This window comes from Athene noctua, chromosome 6, assembly GCF_965140245.1.
Source record: "Athene noctua chromosome 6, bAthNoc1.hap1.1, whole genome shotgun sequence".
NCBI lineage: Eukaryota > Metazoa > Chordata > Aves > Strigiformes > Strigidae > Athene > Athene noctua.
Genome location: NC_134042.1, coordinates 49,959,867 through 49,971,171, shown reverse-complemented (window position 1 = coordinate 49,971,171; position 11,305 = coordinate 49,959,867). Strand labels below are relative to the sequence as shown.

Below are 11,305 nucleotides of genomic sequence, written 5' to 3'. Positions count from 1 at the left end.
TGAATACTGTGCCATAAAACCAGTTTCTGTAGGGGGTGGAGATGCTATTCATACTGGAGCAAGCCACAAGGCATCAATCCCAGCCAAACTCCCACTGAATCCTGGAAGAGCTCTGCCAGAGAATGTCTACAGACTGAGCCCAGGACACAGAAACACCCCTGCAGAAAACTATTTTGAACGCTCTTGGGTGTCAAGATCAGACCATTCCTTGGAAGAAAACAAGGCGATCACACCACATGGGCACAGTGAACAGGCCTACAAGCTACTGAAACACCGAGCTCACAAAATGTTGACTTGTAATTAGCAGATCTCATGACAAAGCCCTGCCTGCTGTCCTTTGCAGTGCAGACGGAGGCTCTGCACAGGCAGATCTCCTGGGTGGGAAAGCTTCCCTGCCCCGCTCCTGCTCCAGACCCCACCGTGCTTCGCTGCCCGAGCTGCCAGGGAGATGGGGTGCTGGTGCTGCCAGAGCCAACGCTTGAATCTGGCCCCTTTCCTTGCAGGTGGTTGCACGTCCTCAGAGCTTAGAGTGCTGCCTGCTGTAAGGAACTGAAGGGAGTAATGCCTCAAACATTCATCGACACAGAAAACCCCAAGGACAAGCTGTGGCCTTTGGATTAGGCTAAGGAATGTCACCCAAGGAAGCGGGAGTGTACTGAAGGATGCACCCCCCACTCCCTTGCAGTTGCATTGACAAACTCCTTAGATAAGCCTCAGAGGGGGAGACATGGACTGAGTGAAACCAGGTGTTTCCCCTCAAGCACAAGGACAAACGGTAAGAGGGGATCATTTCTGGGATGACTGATAAGATCTCTGCGAACAGAGGAAGAACCAAAGCCGGGCAACGACCATCGACTCAACTGGAACCCAGGCTGCACCTTTTTCCTCATCTCTCATAGAAATGAATTTGTGGAATACCTGCCCCTTCTCATCATTAGCTAATCAGCTACTGAGATGAACTCAAAAGCGCAACAGAAACTTTGCTGTGAGTGCACCCACCACCCAGGATTACCCGACCTGAGACAATGCTGGATCCAGGGGTGGAGATCCGGATTCCTTTGACTCTCTTTCTCTCCTTTCTTTTCCTTTCCTTTCTTTTCTTTCTTACAGATTTATAAGAGACCACATTGCTTATTATCCTTTTCCAACTTTAAATTGTTCTCTACCGCAAGTAAAACATTTTTACAGGTCATTTGGTGTCATTTCACCTTAATTTAACCCGAGGGGATCACAGAACCCTTGCGATTCTCTGGGCTTCCAGCCCAGGCCATGACACCCACACGCTCCCCTGCATGGCAGAGCAGAGAGGATGGCTTCCACCCCTCCTGCCACCCTGACTGCGGCCAGAAGTGGCCCAAGCCACAGCAGACCTGGGAACAGTGACAGGTCAGTGCTTGGGATCCAGGAGCACAGTGTAGGTGTCCTAACGAACTGGGTGAGACTGGGTATGGGACAGTAAGGTGGCCCAGATCTACCTGGGCTCCAGCACCCACAGAGCTCTCCTGCAGCTGGCACCCCATGAGAGAGAACACAGCTCCCACTTCACCACCCCAGGCTCACTGCAAGGAGCCCCTTTGGGGCTTGATGCCCAAAGGCAGAGCCCTCTTGCCTCAGGGCACCATCCCAAACTCTCCTGCCTGTCTGTGAGGGAGGTAGCTAAGAGGCTGGGCTACACACTGACCTGCTCTGGGCAGGGACTCTCACCTATATGACAGTTGGCACTCCCAGCTCCCTGGGCAAACTGCTGCCTGACAAGGTCAGCTCACTGCTTTCGGGCAGGAGAATGGCTCGGTGACTTGAGAAGTCAGAGATGTGGCACTGGCTGTGTCTGGAGCAGCCCTCTATAATCCCAGTGGCATTCCTGGGCACATCAAAGCCTCCCGAGAGAAGACTCTGCTCTGGGGAACTGCCCTCGCCTTGACGGGGTGGCTGTGCTGAGCCTTGGTCTCTCCAAACCCAGCCTCCTGCTCCATTCTCTCTCCAGATCCCACCCATGTCACCTCCCTTCTGCCTTGACTCTGCTCTGGCTCCTGTCTGCCTGAGTTCCCTGTGGATGAATTCAGAAAATACGATGGGCTGGTCCCTGTGTCTGCCCTCAGTGGATGTGAAGATGCTAGGATAATTATCAGCATGTCAGATCAGAGAAAAATCCTATTTTAATTGTGTAATTACAGCAATTTAAAAGCCCTCAGGCCTTAAACACCTCTTCTTGCTGGCAGCTGGCAAACCATGAGTCTTTCATGGCAATTAGCATACCTTGTATGAAATATTTAGCAACCTAAAAAGATGGAGCTTCAAATGTGCTCTTTGCATTTATAAGTCATATTGGGCACCAGAAGGTATTTCCATCCCTTCAAATAACCCTGCCCCCCAAAAAAGCCCACAGCCTGTCTGCACCATCAGCTTCCCTGGGCACCCCAGCAGCGAGTCTCATGTTTCCAGGGAAGGAGGGGACTTGCAAAAAGCCTGGGGAACTTTTTGGTCGCTTCGTGTCAGGGCAATACTGGAACCAGGAGTAACACCTGACCACTGGGACAGGCTTTGCGCTCCGAGCACCTACCCTGAACTGGCCGCCGTTGCCGTCATCGAGCTCCAGGATGTAGCCTTCCACCTGCACCGTCGACAAGGGGGGCTGTTTCCAGGACAAAGTGGCACTGTTGTTGTGGGTGCAACACTCCTCTAGCTGCAGGATCGGAGGGGCCGGCACTGGGGAGGAAACTAAACACAAATTAGTGTAACCCTGGCTGCTAGCACCACAGAGAGGGAGCAGGGCGATAGCCACAGCACGCACGTCTCGGTTGGAGCACAGAAGATGCATTTATTGCCTCAGAAGCCAGCGTGGTACAAGGGATGTAATTGCGATCTCGTGGGTGTGAGGTGGGGAGGAAGCAGAAAGGACTGTTCTCCAAACAAGCTCCACCAAATTCCTCCAGCCTGCAGCCTGGTGAAGCTGAGATTCCCCCAGAGCTCTTCTGCTCTCTTCCTGGTTTTTAACGCATTTTGGTGAAATACAGCAGTGCAACAATATATCTGGCATAGAACCGCCTGGAGTTCTCCCAGCAGCTGGTCCCAAACCTGAGACACTCTCCCACACGCTCTGCAGAGCAGCTGTGGGCCTGGCCTTATCCATACCCCAGCAGCAAGTCCCGCTCTGCTTTTCCACCAAATAAATTCACTGGAACAAAACAAGCGATGCCAGAGCAGCAGAGATGAGCCTCAGGACCTGCAGAACAGGGAGCACCTGATCATTTTGCCATGGTAGAGTCTGTCCTAAAAGGGGAGGCAACCACACGAACTTGGTGGAGAACCAAGTGTGTCCCTCAATGATGCTGTTTCAGTGCCAGGGAGCCCACGACCTGCCAGAAAAGGCCCAGGGTCCCTCCACTCTGTCCCAAGCACAGCACCCACTCCAGGGGTTCCTGTGGGGCCCCCAGAGCTGCCCCTCCAACCAGAAAACACCCCTTGTTGCTGAGCACCTCCCAGGGAGGCACGAGGGGCACAAGCGCACATCAGAGAGGTCTCCAAACTGGCACCAGACAGTCCCTGCCTGCAGCCTCCGCACGCCTCTGGAGCTGAAGGTGGGAGGCTGAGCACCCTATAGCCTCCCAGCAGCCACACAGGGGACATAAAGGGCTTTTTTCTGCTCAGGCTGCTGTATTTGGGGATCTGCACGTGTGTAACGCAGCCTGCTGCTGCTCTGAAAAGCACAGAGGGGTGACAGCATGACAGAGAAAGAGGATGTCCACTGGTACACCCCATCCCTTGGTCAGGGACAGCCCTCCCAAACCTCTCAACAGAGCTGCTCGTCCTCCATCCTCATCCTCACTGCCCAAAGGCTGACGAGAGCCAGTGAAAAAAAGACATGGAGAATCCAGACAAGATATGGAGGAGCACACGGATGCCTGGGAGAGAAAAGAAAGACTCACTGGCAAAGGTTTACCATTCACCACTGCCCTCTGCGACTCCTCCACCTCCTGGGGTCGGATCCTCAGCAGAAACCCTCAGGCTGAGGGTCTGGGCAAACAATGTGGAGAAAGCCCTCATGTGACAGCAGAAGGGATGCTGCTTGTGCCCAGCGTGTGCTGGCAAGGGATGAGGGATGCCCTGTACTACGGCTCAGCCCTGCTCTTTATTGAGACCTCTGGTGTTGCCCTGCCTCCCCTGGTGCTGCAACATGTGTTTGGGATCCAAACCCAACCTTTTGCAGTCTATGAAACTTATTTCCACAGCGAGGGTGAGAGGAGAGAGCGGCCTCTGTCAGCTCTGCCCTGACTCCACAGAGGAGGGCGGGCAGCTAAACTAGCAGCAGAGTTGCTCTTATTAATTAAAATAACCCTCTGGGCTAAACTGGAAGAAGGGAGGGCAGGAACATGCTAACATCTCCACAACTGGTGTGTAATTAAAACCATAATCCATCCCTCCCTGGGTTTGGCTTGCCTCGCTATCAAAAAATGTTCCTGACACTCCAAATTAACGGCCTGGCTAATGACGGGCAGCTCTGAGAGCTTCCAGCAGCCATGTCCAACACAGCCTTCTCACTGCAGCAAATACCAGTGGGGCCATTATTTGAAGATGCTCGTTATCATTACAGAGGAAGCGCATGGTCAACATCCTTCCTGTGTCTGACCGCTGAGAAATGCTGGTGTGTGCAAATGGCTCCTGAGTCAGGAAATCCAGCCGTGACGGCAATGAAGAGCCGTGAGGGGCAATGAAGAGCCGTGAGGGGCAATGAAGAGCTGTGCCAGACCTGCAGCTGGTGGCCTTTCCTCCAGGCAGCTCATTTGTACCAGCTGAAGGTACAGGTCTATGTTCAGTGTCCTCCTGAGCTTCCCTGTGCCTCAGCCCATTTGCATCTTCTGGCAGCTTCCCAGGGCTTGCCAAATTGCAAATTGCTCACAGGTTGCAGCAGCTCTCTGCTTCCTGAAAAGCGATGCAAATGCAGTGGCTCTCTGGAGTACGGGAGAATGAGCACAGAGGGAACGGAGAACAAGGAGGAAATTAAAACTAAACCAAAGGTCTAAAACAACAGGGAGGAGATGGGAGGGAGGAAAGGCCCCAAGCTAAGTGGCGTGGCTCTTTGTGCCTTTGTGTTTGGAGGCAGGCAGCTTGCTAGCTGACCCAAGCCAGATGCTGCTCAGCACTGTGCAAGCAAGCGTGTGTGTGAAGACAGGTTTGGGAAACGCCTTGTGCTGCTCCAGAGACCACGGTCCCAACCTTCAGAGTGCTTTCTAATGCACTGCCAGGCAAACTCAAGCTCCTAATGCCTGAGTCTGGCACAGAGCTGCTCAGGGATCCGCGACAGGGAGGCAGATGGCTGGCCCAGGGGTGCAGAGCACACAGGGATGGGTATAACTCTGAGTCTGTGGGGTCCAATCTTGCTGGGAGATGAGAAATACCTCCTCTCCTGCCCCTTCCCTGTGAGGAGCTGCATGAAAAGCACTGGAAATATTCTTACCTTTCATCTGCACAAAGTCAAGCTGATGGATGGACTGCAGCAGAGGGGCATTGTCAAGGTTCAGGTCAAAGTCCGTGGTCATCCGTGGGGTGAGCGTCCCCTTGCCCCACTGGTCCTCGGTTAAGTGCACTCTCCTGATGAGAGCGTCGGAGATCTGGTGGCAAGGAGCACCCTCAGCTACACAGGGCCACCAAGGCCACATGTTCTGCTTTGTCCCTTCCCTGCTCTCCTTCCTTGTGCCTCCCAAGCTGCCACTTCTGTCCCTGACTGCCAAAGGCAGGGGGATATCACACATGGTTTCTAGCATCGCCCTTCGCTGCAGGCTTGGATTGGCAGAGGGACACCAGGAGCTTTGGGGACTTTTTATGCACTTTGGTTAAACAACCCCCAGGAGCGCTACAGGCTTGGGGAGGAGTGGCTGGAGAGCTGCCAGTCAGAGAGGGACTGGGGGGGGGATTGAGAATGAGCCAGAGTGTGCCCAGGGGGCCAAGAAGGCCAATGGCATCCTGGCTTGTGTCAGCAATAGCGTGGCCAGCAGGGACAGGGAAGGGATCTGAGCCCTTGGCTCGGCACTGGGGAGGCCGCCCCTCGATTCCTGGGTTCAGTTTTGGGCCCCTCGCCCCAAAAAGGCCATTGAATGACTCGAGCGTGGCCAGAGAAGGGCAACGGAGCTGGGGCAGGGTCTGGAGCACAGGTCTGCTGGGGAGCGGCTGGGGGAACTGGGGGGGTTCAGTCTGGAGAAGAGGAGGCTGAGGGGAGACCTCCTGGCCCTCTGCAACTCCCTGCCAGGAGGGGGCAGAGAGGGGGGATGAGTCTCTGGAGCCAAGGAGCCAGCGCCAGGCCCCGAGGGAATGGCCTCAAGCTGCCCAGGGCAGGGTCAGGCTGGCTCTGAGGAAGGATTTCTGTGCAGAAGGGGCTGTTGGGCGTTGGAATGGGCTGCCCAGGGCAGGGGGGAGTCCCCGGGATCCCTGGAGGGGTTGAAGAGTCGGGCTGAGCCAGTGCTGAGGGATCTGGGGGAGTTGGGAACGGTCAGGGTGAGGGTCATGGTTGGGCTGGAGGAGCTTCAAGGGCTTTTCCAACAGAGGTGATTCTGTGACTATTTTAAAGGCAGCATCTAGGACCAAAGGGACCAGCCCAAAGGTGGGCTGCAGTTCTCAAGTGCTGTAAGTCCGTCTCTCTCTGGAAAGCCACGAGACAGCACGTTACCATTACTGCTCCAGAGACACACCACCACTCACTGCAACCTTCTATGGTCAGAGCAAGAAGTGTCCCTGGCCTGGTTCTGCTTGTCCTGCCACGAACCTGGTGGCGAGGAGAGGCTGGCCCTTGATTTTATGGCTGGAAAAGCTGGGGATATCATCCTTGTTGTAACTCATCATCTTTGGTGTAACTCCCCCAACTCCACTGCGTTACCCCGAGGCCCTCAGCTGTGCTATGCCCTTTCTGCTCCCCTCGCAGCCCAGACGTGAGCAGCTCACACCAACCTGGAGGAAGCCGCTGGGGTCGTTCTCCTTGATGACCTCCAGGCAGTACTCCATCAGGCCCGTGGTCTGGCGCAGCTTGACCGTGCAGTGAGAAATCTGGTCTCGTACCACCTGCAATGGGACAAGGAAAGCAGCGTTGCACAGAGCTGTGGGGTTTGGGGACACGGGGGGCAAACGGGCCTTGGGTGGCACGGGGTGATGCAATGGGAGGCAAAGACTCAAGGGAAGAGAAAAAGGCAGAACTGGCCAAGACTCATATGCTGAATTTCAGATCTTTGAAAACCTGGTGAACAAGCAGTTTGTTTAGCTTAAAATCATTAACCCACATAATTATTCAAAGCAGTAGGGCAGTTCCACACTCTGTCTTTTAATTAAGACAGCTTCCAAATGACAGCTTATGAACTCCATGCAAAGCAAGTGTCTACCTCCACGGATACACAACTGCTGCTGCAGCCTCTGTGGGGCTGCCCCATCCCTCCTGGGCAGGCAGCCGGGCTGCGGGGTTGGCTCCGGGGCAGCTGCATCCAACCACCCCGGGCGAGGAGTGAGCCTGGCATTTTGGTATTTCCAAGAGGAACGAACGTATGAGCTCCCCCAGCTTCAGCTCTGAGTAACAATCTGTTTGAGATGCTCACCTGCCTATCAGCTGAGAGGGACCACGCTGCAGAATTGCCTCATTTTCTCCACCGGCTGCAGCAGGAGTCTGGGGATGAGCTCAGAGGGAGAGGTATGCCAGCGAGAGGAGATAAATCCTGCTCACCTTGTGACAGGGCTCCCTACAGCATGTCAAGCCCTGCCTGTTAAATGTTAAATCGCATCTTTTTGCACCCACAGACCGTTCCCCCAGGGGAACGTGTTTCAGCAACCCAGCAGTGGATTACAAGCAAGCGTGTGGTTTGGCTGGTGCCTGCGGGCTCCACTGACCGTCCCTGAAACACAGCGGGGAGGACGGGGCTCAGGCTCCAATACCACGAGGATATATTTGAAAGTTGGCTGGTGCCTCATGCTGAGTCCCTGCAGAAGGAGACAGCACCTGGTATCAGCGGGATTTCTGTCACGGCAGATTGCCAGAACAGCTCAGGAAGAGAGATTTTATGCTTTAGAGGAACGTGCTCACAGCAGATAATTTTTTTTTTTCTGGAAGGGCTTTGAAGCTGTGTAAAGTTCCCCACTAGGACTGAACAAAGCTACACAGCTATTCAGGATATTACAGACAGTAAAGCTGAGCTTCGCATCAGCATCTGCAGCTGCAGTGTGATGGAAAAAGCTGCAATAAGCAGCGATTAACATTTCTGAAAGCACAGTCGTGTCCTCAGCACGACGGTCGGTGAGTCCCAGCAGCGCTTGAATGACCCCCCTGGACTGAGGAGCATCCTCCTCCTCCTGTGAGCATCCCTATGGACCGAGGGATAGGGAGGTGAAACGACGCCTCCTGTGGTGAACGAACCTGGGCTTCAAGGGGGGCAATGACTCCTGCGGGGCAATCAAGCATATCATGTGTTGTTTAATTATAATTTAATCACCTCTATTTAATCACCTAACAGGAAGAAAAGAAACACCAGTCTTGCAACTTGGGACAACACATCTGCTTCTGTGAAATGCCATGAAGCACCCTCCTAAGCAGCTCTGGTTTTTAGGGGAGCTGCCAACTCCTCGCTGCTTTTAGCAATCCCACCCTGATGTTTCCAGCCTGTGGCAGAGGGAGGTCGGATTAAACCCAGGTGCTGGGGAGGGGGCTGCAGCCAGCACACCCCGTCTGCAGGGTGGACAAGGCAGCAGAGGGAGCTCCCATATTGCTCCTCTGGACCGAGATGTGTGGATGGAAGCTTGCAGAGATGCTGGATGGCTCTGAGACAGGGCTAGCGAGCAGCACAATCAGCACACACCGGTTTGGCCTCAAACGCTGTCATTAGAGGGAAGAGTTCATTCAGTGCTAGTTGCTGACGCTTGAGTGCACTGGAATGGCTCTGCTGGGACGGAGTGGAGGCAACAGCTAGTCCTGGAGGTCTGGACTCCTACACTGACCTTTTCTGAAAGAGTGGGCCAGCCCCTGGCCTTCCTTTCTCCATGGGGATAGTCAGTCCTTCGGGGTGGGATCCAGTGGGGGTTTAAAGCCTTGCAGCAACCTGCAGCCCTTCCCATGCAACACAAAGCAGCCCCTTGCATTAACTTGATCTCTTCCGCTCAGGGAGAGGATGCTGGGGGGTTGTTCTGCTCTTGCAAGGGTTGTTGGCTGGGCGGATGTTGGGTCTCTCAGTTGCAGATCATAGTGTAACACCAAGTGTGAGATGAGCTCAGTCTGTGGGCTCCAATCTTGCTGTTAGAGCATGTCCTGACCGCACCGACCGAGCCAAAGCGAGGTTTTGCATTCCTGGCCTGCTGGGCTGCAGATGGGCAAGTGGGAATCCCACCCTGAACGCCTAGAAAAGCAGCTTCCTTCTTTCACGTGAGACCCCTCTCCGGGGAAATGCACAAGCCACCAGGAAGCCAGCAAAGACAGGATTTGGTAAAATAATCTTCTTATCTTCTTTGCAGCTTAAATCTCAGTCTGGTTTGCCCAACATAATGAATTTGTGAGCCTCTCCCTGCCCGAGTAGATGCTTTCAAAGTATTACCAGCATTGTCATCTGCTACTGCCAGCCACACACACAGCTCCAAGAAACAGCATTTGCTTGGTGAAGACAGGCATAGTGTCCCAGGACAGCCCTGGACATGCAGCTGGCACACCCGGCACCCCCTTGGCCATGAGACAGGGCTACCAGGGAGGCAAGGGGACCTGCCACCACCACTCCTGGCACTATCTGGGAGGAGGGAGCCGGGGCACGGTGATGCCACCCCTGGCTTTGCCCCTCTACCCTGCCCGCTCCTTGGCAGTGAGGTGAAGTGAGGCCAGCACCAGGCAGCTCCAGGCTGAGTAATTCCTGAGCTTCCTGGCTGATTATCCCTGCTAATAAAGGTCTGGTCCGGAGTGGAGGCTGCCACTGAGTCTACATAAATCTTTATGCATGTGGGTGCAAACTGAGATTCAAGAAATTCCATTTAAACATAAGTAAAAGCTTTTTTTCTTCATAAAGGTGGTCGAAGACTAGAACAGAGAGAGGCTGTGGAGTCTCCAGCCTTGAAGATGTTCCAAACCCAACCAGAGGTAGCCCAGGGCAACCTGCTCTAGGTGCTCAGAAATTGCACCCAAAGCAGCTGCAGCTCTGACACCTTCAGCCCCAGCGATCCTGCCCTTCTGTAACTCTGCGATTCCCTTCGGGGACCCAGCACCCATTCATCTGGAGAACTAGAGCATGAAACAACAGTTTAATTGCAGCATCTATGCAGCAGACAAGCCGACAGTGGAAATCCATGTTCCCTTCACCACCAGCAAACTGTTTCTAAGGCAAGAAGAGGGATTTTTCTTTGGGACCTGGCGGGGCTTCATGCCTTTACAGCTTCTGCACTCCACATGAGAGAAATGGGGCGCAGACAGGAACAGTGAGACTCCATGAATCGCTTTGATTAGGGAAATTAAAGTTTTAAAAATAAAACATAAACGTCTGCCACACCTTTGAAAGCATGGTCTGAACCCAGTGGGGACAGTGAAGCCAGTTTTCCATACGGCCTTAAGCATCCTGTGGTTCTCCTCAATGCATCAGGGATTTCCACTCCCTGGGGTACCTCATCTCCCTGCTACCCCGGTCATGGAAAGTATTTCAATGAGGAGAGCTGAAAGTGAAATCTGGAAGTTTCTCAAGCTTTTGACTCATGGAATCAACTGAAGCTGTGCTGGGCTCAGGAGGCCTCAGAGGCCTTGCAGTATTCACTGCATCACCAGGAAAACCAGGCTGCCATGAATTCTGCGTGGAGGTAGGGAGTTTAAAAACCTCTCCCGAAACTGTGCAGGTAACACACCTCACTGAATGGTGGCATCTTTTGGAAAAGGGCTAAAGGCTCAACTGGAGAGGGGATTTGGGCAGCTCCGTACATTTTGTTTGTGGTTGTTTTTATCAAAGGCCTTTTTTCCCCTTTAAGCGCCAAAAGAGGCAACAGCCAGAACCTGGCTAATTACAGCCTTGCTGTACTCACAGCAGTTCACTAGTACCTTAAAATAGGAAATTTATTTCAAGAGCTTTTCCTCCCTGTAAGATGACATTAACTATAATTTACATTTTAATACAGCTCCTAGAAGGCAGTAACATCTGCACTCATGTCTACTTAAATGTCTTCCTCACCTTCCTCCTCTTTTTAGTACTTGGCTAGATAATCAGTTTTCAAGGCACTCGACCTCACTTGAACCTCGTCTCCTCAGCGCCTGGGATGAGACCTGCTGGGGATGTCATGTGGAGGACACGTGGATGTCACAGAGCCTCCTCACCGTGGC

At 53.5% G+C, this 11,305-nt stretch overlaps 1 protein-coding gene across 21 annotated transcripts in view; it reads right to left on the bottom strand.

Moving 5' to 3' along the window:
* The window catches only part of TRIM9 (tripartite motif containing 9), a 77,776-nt gene that overhangs the window by 17,291 nt on the left and 49,180 nt on the right, over positions 1 to 11,305 (bottom strand). For 14 of the 21 annotated variants that reach the window (XR_012633828.1, XM_074908970.1, XM_074908975.1 and 11 more), the window contains 3 exons: positions 6,940 to 7,050; positions 5,456 to 5,609; positions 2,561 to 2,718 (listed from right to left, as the gene is read on the bottom strand). Coding sequence is in view for 20 of the 21 variants with exons in the window: in XM_074908970.1 (XP_074765071.1) it covers positions 2,561 to 2,718; positions 5,456 to 5,609; positions 6,940 to 7,050 (423 nt within the window). In the remaining variant the exon portion in view is untranslated. The remainder of the gene's footprint in view (positions 1 to 2,560; positions 2,719 to 5,455; positions 5,610 to 6,939; positions 7,051 to 11,305) is intronic. The other 7 variants (XM_074908971.1, XM_074908977.1, XM_074908983.1 and 4 more) reach the window with 3 other exon arrangements.